General features: G+C 38.3%; 1 protein-coding gene across 1 annotated transcript; it reads right to left on the bottom strand.

The window, feature by feature from the left end:
• Positions 1-2,355: 2,355 nt before the first annotated feature.
• Positions 2,356-14,195, bottom strand: AADAC (arylacetamide deacetylase). The gene is made up of 5 exons (XM_049867469.1): positions 13,999-14,195; positions 10,948-11,170; positions 7,903-7,972; positions 4,548-4,719; positions 2,356-2,952 (listed from the first exon to the last, which is right to left on the bottom strand). Exons 1-5 carry the CDS (start codon positions 14,134-14,136, stop codon positions 2,356-2,358), a joined length of 1,200 nt encoding a protein of 399 aa, XP_049723426.1. The 5' UTR covers positions 14,137-14,195.
• Between the last annotated feature and the right edge of the window lie 558 nt (positions 14,196-14,753).

Here is a 14,753-nt window from a genome sequence, read left to right on the forward strand (position 1 = left end):
TGGAACCGCTGGCCTTTTGATTAACAGCCTGTAGCACACCGTAGCTCTTAAGCACTGGGCCACCGGGAGACCATCGTTCAAGAACCAGGGAGTTTCTGTTTACGACGACAGGAAATTTGGCAACAACTATGGGTGATGGTTGCACAACGTGATCCATGTAATTGGCACCACTAAATCATAAGCCTAAAAAATGTCGAATTTCAAATGTTGTGTTTTATATATTTTTACCATAATAAAAATTAATTAATTAATTAATTCCTAAATTAAAAAAAAAGTGAAGAACTTACATGAGAGGAGTAAGGAAAAGAGAAATGTTAGCATAGTGAATGTATTCGAAGTACCAGTATATTCCCAATATTATGGAAATTGGGGACCAAGTGGGAGTGAGCTGCAGTGTTTGATATTGAGATGGTCGGCAGGCACAGTTATTGGTTGTACAGAAATTGGCTATAGGACAGATTTGGCCCCAGGCTGTGGTTTGATGACACCTGACAAGGTTGTAGAGGGAATGGCCTGTGAGGAACAGTAACTAAGGCAAACCCCTAATTCACCTCCAGGTCTTGTGGTAGAAGGAAAAATAAGGGAAGCAGAGCCCTCTAGTAAGTATTAGGTTTCACTTGGAAGTTGAAGGAAATGTAGAGTTAAAAGTCCAGGAAAATTTTTTTCCAATTTTTTGCTACTATAAATAAAGCTAAAATGATCATGCTTGTACCAGCCTTTGTGTGGACTGACGTTTTCATTTCTTTTTGAGACTATACCTGAAAGTGGAATTGCTACATCTCTGGAGGTTCTCCCTCTAACAAAAAGGGGGGTCATTCTGTTTTGAAATTGCATCACTGTTACTCAATTTTAGTAAAAATTACACTATTCTAAAAACTTTATCACCCTTACCAAGGTTCAAACTTTTGAAAAGTTCATTTCACAGACCTCAGTAAAGTGACTCTCTGGCCCGCTCCTAGGTGCTTGATGCCTCCACGCCTTTAACTGTTGAACAGAGTATTTGTTTCATGGGAAAATATCATAGGTGATATTTGAGTGCCCACCTTTCTGGGCAAGAAGATGTTTGTGTGTATTGCAAAATCCAGGTTAGTGTCATTGCCCCTAGCCTCGAAAAGGAACCAGGTGAAACAACAACAAGTACCAGCCCTGGATGGATTCAAGAGTTTATTTCAAAGCAACCAACTCACTTTTTTTTTTTTTTTTTTAATAATTTGTACATGGAACAAAGATGATCCATTGGGGCTATCTATTAAATTTACCTGTCTATTTATTACCTTTAATACTAATATCCAGGTCTCCTTACTTATTTACTCAGGAAATAATTCTCCCACAATTATTTTTAAAAATCTACTGCTACAGATTTTTTTGCATGTTCTGTTAGTTGCCTGAAGCCCTGGTGGTATAGGTGGTTAAGAACTCTGCTGCTAACCAAAAGGTTGGCAGTTCGAATCCATCAGCCACTCCTTGGAAATCCAATGGGGCAATTCTATTCTGTCCTGTAGGGTTGCTATGAGTCAGAATCTACTTGACGGCAACGGGTTAGTTGCTTATCTGGTATTTTCTTCTTTTTTAGTGTAAGAAAATCCAAGTAGCCCAACTACAAATTCTCCCTTTTTCAGAATTCCTTATAGCTAGTGCTGGCCATGTGACATACTCCTAGAAAGTGAGCTGTAAGGATAAGTCTATTGGCCGGAGTTTCTGAGATTGCTACCGTTTTCTGATAAAGTGGAATGGCCTCCAGTGTAACCCCATCTTTTGCCAAACTTTATTTCTGCCTACGCAGATTGTTCAGGTGGTTCCCAGATGTACAATAATTTTATTATGAGCTTAAAGACAAAAAAATATATACTAAGAAAGATGGAGAACAAAGAGAAGGAATCTTGGTTCCTGATGGCTAAGTGGAGCCCCTACACACCTGAAGATTGCCTCTGGTTCTGTTTCTTCATAATTAGGGCATATTATGCAGGTCATTGAGCCCTGGTGGTACAGTGGTTAGGAGCTCTGCTGTACACTGATTAAGACCTTGACATTACCCAGGCAGGCAATATTTGCTTATATTTATCCTCCTACAATTGCAAATAGTAGTCAACACACAAGAGTGGGTATATAAGAAAATAAGATTAAAAATATAAGAGGAAAAAAATCTAATAGAAATAGCAGATAGACAATGAGGAAAATTGAATGAAATCCCTCAAAGTACAAAGTAGCAAAGTGGCTATTTACAATAAGAATTATTATGTATATGTGGACTGTAAGTATATACCATTTCCAAGAAAGACCCATTTCTAATATCTGAATCTTCTGATATTTTCATATTAACTTTATTTTTAAAACATATCATTGATAAATATTTTGCTATAGATTTTCACTTAGCCAACTGACATATTGATTTATCATCCTGGAGCTAATTTTCAATTCCAGAAATCCAAATGCGCCATGGAATCCCGCCTCAGCATGATTATGAGTCACCTGAACTCCAGCGTTGCGAAGTCGGGTGACATACATGAGACCATCATCTCTTAAGACATCGTATTGACAGGTGATGACGTAGGTCCGGGGTAAATCACGCAATTTGTTGTCATCAGCCAACAGGGGGGCTGCCCTCACATCTAAGAACCCTGGATATTTGTTTGATAGCTCAGAACTACCATAAATTGGATTTTTGTAAACATGTCCTTTTTTAAACCTCTCGGGGAGCAAAGAACTCCAGTTAACAAATTGTAATAGATGACTTGATTCCAGAGGGATATGTTGGTTTGAAAGCATGGCTCTTTCAAGTGATCTGTCTGTAGTAAAATAGTCACTCCAGAGCCTGACCATGGATGATTTGGGCAGAACTGGAAAATGTGCGTTTTCCTGATAAGATGGTAAATCTACATTGAGGGGCTGAAGGGCAGGATAAATTAAACACTGGACCTTGAGCTTGATCTTGACATCTGGGTCATCTAAGAGCTGAAAAATAATCAAGATAACTTATGCAAATTATGTTCATATTAAAACTATAAAATAATTATAACAAGATAGTCTCTATATAAATTAATAATCTCAAAGCTTTTCAGTGATAAATGAAGTACACCATCTCAGCAGACTTTCAAATACTCATAATGGGCTTCTAGAACTGAAACCCATTGCTGTTGAGATTCTGACTCATGGCAACCCCGTGGTTACAGAGTAGAACAGAGCTCCATAAGGTTTACTTGGCTGCAGACTTTACCCAGCAGACTAGCAGGCCTTTCTTCCCCAAGAGCAAACCCTTTGCTCCACCTAAGGACCTTTTCTGTAATGAGATGTTTCTTAATTAAAAGATACTTTTAATTTAAAGAAAATCATCTTTCCTGTTTTCCTCATGGGTAATGCAAAAGAATCTAATCAATAATTAAAAAGTTAACATTCCCCGTACTACCAAGAATGACAACCAGAAGAACTTCATAAACTTGACTTTCATATTATTCTCTTTGTTCACAAAAGAATTTGCTTAAATATCCTAGTATACCAACAAGCTAGGAGCCCAGGTGGCTCAAACCGTTAAGCACTCAGCCACTAACCCAAGGTTGCTTTGGACCCACCCAGAGGCTCTGTGGGAGAAAGACCTGTCGATCTTGCCTAAATATTATAGCCAAGAAAATCCCATGGGGCAGTGCTACTCTTAGGTGGGGTAGCTATGAGTCAAAAACGACTCAATGACACCTAACAACAATGACATACCAATAAGTTTTGATATGAAGAGGAAAAAAAAAACCAAACCCACTGTCTTCGAGTCGATTCAGACTCATAACGACCCTAGAGGACAGAGTAGAACTGCCGCATACGGTTTCCAAGGAGCGCCTGGTGGACTTGAACTGCCGACCTTTTGGTTAGCAGCCCTAGCTTCAGGGTTTCCCCATGAAGAGGGGTTGTTATGAGTTGGATTCGACTCAGTGGCAACAGGGTTATACATATATGTGATTGAGGAGCTGTGAATAAACGTGGGTTTTCAAACGTGGCCAACCAATGAAGAGGAAGGATCAATGAATAAGAACTTCTGCTGACTCTGAGCCAAAGCGAAATGTGATCTTTGGTGATTTGGGCAGGCTCTCTGAGCAAAACATTCTATTAGCATCACCCTTAGCTATATCAGGCCGAATTTGCTAATATTTATAAAGATCAGTGGCCTTCAAAGAGGGTACGCAAACACCAGAATAGGCAAGAAAAATATAAGTTGGAACAAAACATTATAAAAGATGTTTTAATTTGTGAAAACATATCTTTAAAATACAAAGCTTGTATATGTTTTCAAAATCCATATTATATCGTAAAACAAACACAAAAGTTATACATGCAGACGTTTTACATATGAATGCAGGTACTACTGGATAGGCTTCAAATGCTTTCAATAACTTGAAATTAGCATAAATTGGATTGTTATAAACATGACTTTTTGACATTTTCGGCATTTCTTCTCAATATTCTCTGATATTTCCAAAAGTAACTACTAATATTTATATTTTAATAATGCATTAAATATGTTTATAAGTAGAGTACTTTTTAAAAAATGATGGATGTCATACCTGTTGCGTTACGGCTGCTGCTAAATTTCCCCCTGCGCTGTCTCCGGAGATGCCAATTCTCTCAGGATTCACGCCATATTCTGCAAGAACTGTTCTGCGTAAGAACCACCGTAAGGCATTATATACGTCTTCAAATTGAATCGGGAAGTGATACTTAGGTGCCAGTCTGTAGCTGTGGAGAGAAAACATGGCTTTCCTTTACGTTACTTGTTTTATTTTCTTACTTTTTATGAAAGCATACTACGCATGGATGGCCATGGGTCAGAATACTCTTCAGCAACTGTTTTTTTCTTTTTGTTTTTATGTTATACATTCCAGAAACATACATATCATAAGCATACCGCACTATTAATTTTCAAACTGAACACAGCTGTGTAGCCAGCACCCAGATAATGAAACAGAACATTACCAACACCCCAGAAATCTCTCTTACAGTCTCTTCTTGTTACTCTTCCCAAACCTGGAAGTATCCACTAACGGTATAAGTTAATTTTGCCTATTTTTGCCCATGAAATAAATTGAATCATATGGCCTGTACTCCTTGTGTCTGGTTTTGTATGCTCAACATTATGCCTTTGAGACTCATGTATACATTCAGTATGTAGCTCTATTCCTGTATTTATTCTATTGTCTGAGTATACCACAACTCATTTATCCCTTAAAATGATGGTGGGCGTCTGGGCTGTTGGCAATCTTGGGTTTTCACACAGGGTGCTGCTATGAACATTCTGGTATGTGTTGTGATAAAAATATGTATTTCTGGTGATATATACCTATGAATGCTATTGCTGGTCACAGAGCTATGCATATATGTTTCACTTTAGCTAACATCATTGAAGAGTTTTACAAAATTGTTGTACCAATGTGTTCTTGAACCAGCCCTATATAAAAGTTCCTGTTGCTCCCTATCGTCACTGACACTTGGCATTTTATGTCTTTTTCATTTTAGCTCTAATATTGGGCATATGTAGGTATTTCCTTGTGGCCTTCGTTTACATTTTCCTAATGTAAATGAACTTTTCCTGTGTTTATTAGCCATTTGAATATGCCTTTTATAATTTTCTTTTCCTGTATTTCAACAAATTAGTAGTTGATTATATTTTGTAGATAACAGTATAGATAGGTAGAGAAATACATATAGATTCATATATCCATATGTATTATGCATTTTAACTCATGTATTTATATATTTTTATATAACCACTTCATTGAGATACATACTATACAATTCTCTCATTTAAAATGTACAATTCAATGGTCTTTAGCATATTAAGAGAGTTGTGTAATCATAACCACAATCAATTTGAGAATGTTTTTATATAAAAGGAAACCCTGTACCTACTAATAGCCACTCTCCATTTCCTCCTGCTCCTCACCCCCAGATCTAGGCTAATCTACTTTCTGTCTCTATCCAAAGATAAAAAGACCCTTTGCCATCAAGTCGATTCCGACTCATAGCAACCGTATAGGACAGAGTAGAACTGTCCCATAGGGTTTCCAAAGAGCGCCTGGTGGATTCCAGCTGCCAACCTTTTGGTTAGCAGCTGTAACTCTTAACCACTGTGCCACCAGGGTTTTCAGGCTCTGTCTCTATAGATTTTATCATTATGGATATTTCACATAAATAGAATCATACAATATTGTGACTGGCTTCTGCCGATTAGCATAATAATTTCAAGGTTTATTCATGTCCCAGCATTTCTTTTTATTGACAAATAATATTCAATTGTATGAATATACTGTAGTTTATGCAGCCATTTATTACTTGATGGACATTTTGGTTGTTTCCTCTTTTTGGGTTTTATGAATAATGTTGTTACAAACATTCACGTACCAGCTTTTGTAGGGACATATGTTTTCATTTCTCTTGAATGTATACCTAGGAGTGAAATTGCTGGGTTATATGTAACAACTGTATGTTTAACTTTCTGAGGAGCTACCAAACTGTTTTCCAACATAAGTGCACCATTTTTACATTCCCACCATCAGTAGGGTAGCTTCCAAATTCTCCATGTCCTCACCAACACATGTTATTTTTGAATTATAGTTACCCTTTTTTTTTTTTAGTGGGTATGAAGTAGTATCTCATTGTGATTTTGATTTGCATTTGGCTAATGATATTCAGGAAACCCTGGTGGTGTAGTGGTTAAGAGCTACGGCTGCTAACCAAAAGATTGGCAGTTGGAACCTACCTGGCACTCCTCAGAAACTTTATGGGGCAGTCCTACTCTGTTGTATAGGGTTGCTATCAGTCGAAATTGACTCGACGGCAATGGGTTAATATATTGAGCATTTTTATGTGTGTACTTATTGGCCTTCTTAATGCCAGTATAGTCATAATTACCAATTTTTACAATTAGAGTTAAATAATTTATCTTTGATTTAAATACGTAAGAATATATTCAAAGACAAGGTATGTGCTTGCATAAAAATTTAAGAATATGTTTTATTTTTAAGTACATGTTATTTATTAGCTGTTTCAATGAATCAACACAGGTTTATGTCTTTCAATGTCATTTGACTTGTCATCTTTAAAAAATAAAGTTCATTTGCAAATCTTAGGATAAGCTTAGATTTTCTAATAACTTTTCAAAATGTCATTCTATCTAATTACTATATTTATTAGTGAACACTCACAGGCAAATTTTGAGTGTGACTATGTTTTAACTTTATAGTTATACTTTAACTTGACAAATGATTATGACAATGAGTACTTCTTAACTTTTCCTGCATCATCTGAAGTTTAAATAGGTGCATGTAGCTTTGAATTGGTCCACCTAGCAACCCCATCCTATTTTTTAATCTTTCCCTAAGAGTGCTTTTCGAACGCTGATTGCTGATCTAACACGACTTGACACTAATTCATTGATTTTGTGGGTTTCTTTAATCTGATAATAAATGTTAATGTTCTAGACTCATCAAGTGGCAGACCCCAAGGCTAAGTTCGGTTCAGAAATGTTATCATGTAATCTTTGTAATGACTCAGAGGTAAGAATTATTTATGATGCACTTTTATACATTGCCTTCTGACTCCAGGGCAGCTATTCATAAAGACAATGCAAATTAAGGATTGGGAGAAAATCCAGTAAATGTAATTATGCCCATGGGTGATACAGTTGAAGTTTACGTGAAAACTCTTCACTCTCAGCTCTTCATTCCTGCCTGACCAACACACACACGGAGGCTTTTTGTCTTTGTTTTCTCTGACTCTAAGCAAGGTAGGTCTTTCTTTACTTTCTGTCACCTACTTTGTCTCATCTAGGAATCATTTATTTTTGAGATAATTGTACATTCACCAAGAAGCTGAGGGCATCGTGACATGTCAGGTCTATAAACAAACCAACAGCACTCTTACTTGGTTGATATGACAACAGCATCAAGTCTGTCTGCTGTCCATCTTGACAGCATGTCGTAACTAGGTAATGCTGAAATAAAAGGAATGAAAGCAGGATGTTAGTGAGAATGAACAAATGAAAAGAAGGATGTTTTCTCCACTGAAATTCTACTGTACTTGTTTTATGTTCCTGCAGTTCTCCACTTGCACCACATTAAAATGCTCAGGAAACATATTCAGAACACTGGATGCATCCATGAGAAACCACCATCCACAATTCAGCGAAATGTGAGTTTCTAATTGCCCTTTGTTTCCTTTCTTTCTCCTCATTGGCTTTTCTAAACTAGTTTTGCTCTCAACAAGACTAGCCCCAACTCCCTTAACGGAAGAAATATTGACTTGGCTCTGTGTTAGGTGATAAGGATCTAAAGATGAAAGGGCATGCCCCCGACTTGACCATCGTATGGTCAGATAAATGCACAAGAAGATATAGAAGGAACTGTGATAACAGAAGAACCAACTCAGTCTGCATGAGGATAATAGAAAAAAGCTTCTGAAAGTAATTGGGATAGAATTACGCTTCAAAAAAAAAAATTTTTTTTTTTTTAATATACAGAAAACACGAAGCTGGGATTTCTCATTTACTGCTCACATCTGCACTGTTATCCTAAAAGTGTATCTGGCTCAGGCTTGTCTTTGCCTCTTTTTCTCTTGTCTGGGAGGAAGACTTGAGGCTCTTCTCATCCATTTCCAAACTTCTTATCCATACCTGATCTTTTACCCATGCTCTGAATCTCCTTCCTTTATTCCTTTGGTATATTCCTCCATCAGTCAGCACTCCCAGCCCATCTATTTCTCTAACACATTTCTGTTTATTTCCTCCATTTCCTTCAGTCTTCCAAGCAGTTCATGTCCCTCAAAAAATAAAATAAAATGCTCTTACTTAACTGTCCTTTCGATCTATGTCAATCTATTATCCTTTTGCCTAATCCTTCCAAAACTAAATCCCTTTAAGGACAGCAATCAATCTTTCCACATTCTTCACTCTCACTTTTTGCCTGATGCAATGTGTTTCTATGTGAATATTCCCTTGAATTGCTCCTCAACAACATCAACATAAAAGATTCAACTTCAAAGAGACGTGCTTCCATCCTTATCTTACCTAACATCTCTATATCATTTAGTACTTCTTATTGCTTCGTCTCTCTTGAGACTCACCTTCTTTCGCTTTCTTTTCAGTTTGTTATCTCTTTGATCATTTCTTCTCAGCACTTTGCTGGTAGCTTAGTCCTCCACCCAAATCTTATGTCCATGTTGCCCAGGGATCTACCCTCACCCTCTCAGTTATCCTAGTGCAAATAAGACAATCATTTTAGAACCCACTAATCTCTCCCTGTCTGCTAACTTCCCATAACAATTGACATATTTTGTTTAATTTCAAGCTTGTAACATTTCTTGTCCAGACTAATTCATTCTTACTCTCTGGCTTCAGAGTTCTTAATTTAAATCCCAATTCAATGTGGTGTTCAGTGTTCTTAATTTAAATCCCAATTCAATGTCCACAGAGCCCTGGTGGCACAGTGGTTAAGAACTTGGTTGCTATCTAGGATACTCCACTGGTCTCACCCCTTCAGGAGCAAGGAAGAATGAAGAAAACTAAAGATACAAGGGAAAGATTAGTCCAAAGGACTAGTGGACCACATCTACCACGGCCTCCACCAGACTGAGTCCAGTACAACTAGATGGTGCCTGGCCACCACTGACTGCTCTGAAGGGATCACAATAAAGGGTTCTGGACAGAGCTGGAGAAAAATGTAGAACAAAATTCTAACTTAAGAAGAAGACCAGGCTTGCTGGCCTGGCATAGACTGAAGAAACCCTGAGAGTATGGCCCCCGGATACTCATTCAGCTCAGTAATGAGGTCACTCCTGAGGTTCATCCTTCAGCCAAAGATTGAACAGGCCAATGGAACAAAACAAGACTAAAGGGGTTCACCAGCCCTGGGGCAGGGACTGGAAGGCAGGAGGGAACAGGAAAGCTGGTAATAGGGAACCCAGGGTTGAGGAGGGAGAGTGCTGACATGTCGTGGGGTTGCTAACCAATGTCATAGAACAACGTGTATACTAGTTGTTTGATAAGAAACTAGTTTGTTCTGTAAACCTTCAACTAAAGTACAATTAAAAAAAAAAGAACTTGGCTGCTAACCAAAAGGTCAAGAGTTCAAATCTACCAGCCACTCCTTGGAGACCCTGTAAGGCAGTTCTACTCTGTCCTATATGGTCGCTTTGAGTCAGAATTGACTCAATGGCAATGGGTCAATCTCTACATTCTCAATATTCCATTCATGTGAAATAAAGAAATGAATATTAAGGAATCTGGGAATCAGGAGGATTAGGAGATTTTCTCAGAGTCAAACAATTGGAGCAGTTATCACAATCCTTCCACTTCTAAATACATTCCTCTTTCTACTCTGAGACTATACTTCAAGAAATTTGCAACCTGCATGCTTGATCTTGATTACCCTGGCCATGAGTCAGAATTGACTTTATAGCAGTTTTTTTTTTTTTTTTTAATATTTCCTACATTTATCAGTTTATAACACTGCATGATTTATGTATTTGTCAGTGGATTAGCAGTGGACCATTAGAATGTAAACTCCAAGAAGGAAAGGATTTTTATCTTTTCAAAGATATAGCCAAAGTTCCTAGAACATTGCCTGGCACCTAGTAGATCTGTCAGTAAATGCATTAACACATCAAGGAGTCCTGTGATATGAAATGGAGAGAAACAGAAAATAGTAAGCTATGTGCTCTTAGGCTGATTGCAAAAAACAGGCAAACTTTAGTCGTCTCAACTCTACCAAGGCTGATAAGAGAAGCACGTATGGAAGAGGGTGATTTGAACCTTCTAAGCAGAGTAAAACTTTGCCAGAAGAACAAGCCAAGAGAAAGAGATTGCAGTGTCCCAGCAGAAGGTCATTGTATAATGACTAAGGACTTCAGAATTTCCTGTAGAATTTTTGCAAACTATCACAGTGACAAAGAGCCTTCAAAGCAGTCACTTACCAGCACTCCCCGCACACCAACCACCACCGTGAATGTAAAACAAACCCCTCCTTAGTGCTGCGGACTTCCTCTTTGGCACATACACACGGACAGGGATGTTGTTGAAAGTCGTCTCGCTCACGGTGACATTTTCGTCTGAGGTTGGTGGGACTTCAGCAAAGCTTAAGGTGAACATCAGGAAATCCATATAATGGCCAATTCCTAGAAGCTCAAGAAATGTAGCCTAAAAACGAAATTCAAATGTCAAATTTCAAAAAGACTATGCCATAAAAGTACATATTCACTTCTAATAAACACCAATCAACTAATCTCTCACAAGTGAATCTGCTTCAGTCTTTTTAGAAGAAACGGCATTGTGGTCATTTTAGCCTCTTGTGGTTGTAACAAGGAGAACGAACACCCCTGTTGTCTGTAAGTGTCAGGTTCTCTACTAAAGCATTAAGGTCACACAAATAAACAAGCAAAATATTTTTTTCAAGATTCTGAGACTTACGTGGGGAAGACAACAAGTCAACAGTTAGAAAACAAGGTAGTTGCTGCGATAGAGTGCTTGCCAAGTTACTTTGGGAGCACAGGGTGAGTAATTACAAAAGCTCCCGAACCAAAAACCAAACCCAAACCCACTGCCGTCGAGTTGATTCTGACTCATGGCGACCCTACAGGACAGAGTAGAACTGCCCCATAGAGTTTCCAAGGAGCGCCCGGTGGATTTGAACTGCCAACTTCTTGGCTAGCAGCCATAGCACTTAACCACCGCGCCACCAGGGTTTCCACAAAAGCTCCCAGGGAGTAGCAAATAAAAAGGAGTTTTCAAGCAGGAAGTACAGTTTAATGGGTCTTGGAAGTAAGATCTCTTCTGAAGAATTTGACTAACCAACAAAAGAAGGAGCTATCTTTCCTAGCAGAGCCCGTGCTTTAGCTTGAAGGCGGGGAGGGTCCTGTTGATACAGCTCAATCTGACTATGTGCAAGTAGGGTCTGGGAGGCAGGATTGGGAGTGAAAGGAATGGGTGGGAGCAAAAGGAAGGGCCAGTCTACTTGACTGCGTCCTGTCCTTTCACGCTACAAGTCAGTGTTCTAAGCATTTGGTATGTTCTAATCTCGAATTAATCTCTATCCTTGTAGTGGCTCACCTACCTATGAGGTATGCAGTATAACCACATCCAATTCAGAAATGAGAAAAATAATTGCAGGAACAAGCTAGTAACAAGACCGCAAATCTAGCCATTTTAGTCTTGATTTAATGTTCATAGCATAATCTTTCAATAAATCTAGATACTCAAAGATGGCCAGTCATTTGAGGGAAGTTAGCTAAACTCATCAGGAAAAAAAGCATAAAGCAAGAGAATAAGTGACCACAAGTAAAATCCAGATAATTCAGGAAAGAGAAAAATATTAACATAATTTTAAATATCTGTATTCTTTGAGAGCTCTGAAGATATATTACATTCATAAATCCTGGACAGGCTGCAATAAAAGGCAACCAGAAAAAAGAAAAACTGACAATAAAAGATTAGATATATGATTTCTTAAATACATTTTTAAAAGTAAGTAATAGCAGGACCCAAAGGAAAATAAAATGAAGGACCTCTCTCAAATTGTAGATCAAAAAGAGAAACTATGTGAAAAAAAAAAAAAGGCTCCCTTCTTTAAAGCCTTAAACTTTAAAAGACAGAACTAAATTAAACTTACAACCATTGTCACAAAGTGCTGTATGCTAATACCTCTAGCCTTTACAAATTAAATTGCAACACTTGCCCCATTAGTCCTAAATGTCTCATATGATTTCTTGAATTTGGCAATATTCTGCAGCTGGGACTTCTGCACTTGTTACTGTCTCTAACTGGAAAGCTTTTTCTTCAGCGCCTAAGGTGGCTGGTTCCTTTTCAACCTTCTGGTCTCCAGGCAGATGTTTTTTCTTCAGAAAGGCTTTCTCATGAGAACATGAGTAGCCTCGCTCCTGCCTTCTGCCCACACTACTCTCTTCATTCTGTTTCTCTGCAAGGCACTTTCCACATTCTGAAATAATGCAAGCATTTGCTTCTGCTTTGTTCTATTTCTCTGTCACTAGAATGTAAGTTCCACAGAAACAGAGTCCTTGTTCACCTAATAGAATTTGACAGAGAGTTGAATTGTTGAATAAATGAGAAATGAAAGAGGGATCTGGGAATCACATAATCTGTCTGATTTAAGTTCTAGAAAGTGATAATAGAAAAATGGAGGGGATGATACAATCAAAGAAGTAATATAAAAACTTTCCCAAAGCACCTGATAGAGCCACACCTTATTTCAAGTCAACACTAGAGCTTCTCTGGTAGGCAGCCCAGTTGCTATGACACCCAGCACCCACCCTTCCATTTCTGCATATCCAGCTGTTCATGGCTAATCCTGGGCATGTGCTGATCAGCCCACCAACACAGCATTTCCTTCTAGGCTCTGAATCTAAGACACCGTAAAGTCTGTAGCCTACAGAGTGCTACGCAATCAAATGATCTTGATTTATTTATGACTTTAAATACCAAGCAAGATCTAAGACAAGACTGTCAAACACCTCCCACTTTCATGACATGAATACCAACCCACTGCCCTGGAGTCAGTTCCGACTCATAGTGACCCAACAGGTTTTCCAAGGCTGTAAATCTCTACGGCAGCAATCTGCCATATCGTTTTCCTGCAGAGCCGCTGGTAGTTTCGAACCACTGAACTTCCAGTTAGCAGTCGGTCACTTTAACCACTGCACCACGAGAGCTCCTCCTCATGACATGAATGACACCTGAAAAAGCCGTTTTTAGTCAAACCTACTCAAATGCCTCCTTGTTTGTTCTTCTCGGTATTTTTTAACATGATTCTGATTTATAAAATAAAAAGCGAAAGGGGAGAAATAAACAAGCAAAGTTTTAACAGTAAAAAAGACAAAGACTGCAGCACTCGTTTTTAAAAGGTAAATAGATTAATAGCACAAAATAACCGAGGAACAGAATTCTGGAGAACTTAGCTCTCCGTCTCACGTGGTTACATACGCACATCTGAATCAATAAAATTCCACACTTACCAAATGTGCTGCAGTCCTTATTTGGGTGTCCAACCACATCACTTTCCATGGCTCCTCAAAATTATCTGGGAGAGGTGTATAAACGTAATATGCTACAAGGACCCCCACAATCAGAAGGTACAGGGATTTCCTTCCCATGCCTTGGTGCCTCCGTGCTGCCTTCTTTGGAAACGCAAAGAAAACTGGATATGCTGGAACAGTGTACCTGAATAGCCAATGTGTTCAGCTCCAGCTTACCTTTTGAATACAAAGTCTCTTACTTAGTTTTAGGATTAGCATTCGAGCTAAAATTTCATTGGCTGTTCAAAGAAATCCACGCTGAGTGAAAATTCAAAGTTCAATGAGTAACATGACACTTAATCTTCTGTACTCTTGATTTTATTCCAGTAAACAAGCATATATTGAGCAATAGCTGAGTAAAGAATACTTTAATTGTAAGAGAATTGTCAAGAGAAAATATACAGGATGTATAATCCTTGTTCTAACTTATCCTAGCTCACCAAAAAAAAAAAAAAAAAATCTGTTGCCATCAAGTAGATTCCAACTCATGGTAGAACTGCCCCGTAGGGTTTCCAAGGAGCCACTGGTGGATTTGAACTGCTGACCTCTTGGTTAGCAGCCAAGTTCTTAACCACTGCACCACCAGGCCCCTGTCCTAGAATAAAACAAATGGACATAATTTTAAAATGTTGACAGTATAGGAAACAAGGTAGCCATGGTCTCTGCCCTTACAGACTTTACATTATCAGGCAGAA

The sequence above is a fragment of the Elephas maximus genome, chromosome 23 (assembly GCF_024166365.1).
Source record: "Elephas maximus indicus isolate mEleMax1 chromosome 23, mEleMax1 primary haplotype, whole genome shotgun sequence".
Lineage (NCBI taxonomy): Eukaryota > Metazoa > Chordata > Mammalia > Proboscidea > Elephantidae > Elephas > Elephas maximus.

What these genes read in the sequence shown, in the direction of transcription:
- AADAC (XM_049867469.1), bottom strand. Translation starts at nt 14,136, where the DNA reads ATGGGAAGGAAATCCCTGTACCTTCTGATTGTGGGGGTCCTTGTAGCA. An exon ending in TAAGGACTGCAGCACATTTG is followed by an intron (nt 11,171 to 13,998) that starts GTAAGTGTGGAA and finishes TTTCGTTTTTAG; the next exon opens with GCTACATTTCTTGAGCTTCT. An exon ending in GCTGTTGTCATATCAACCAA is followed by an intron (nt 4,720 to 7,902) that starts GTAAGAGTGCTG and finishes TTCTCTCCACAG; the next exon opens with CTACAGACTGGCACCTAAGT.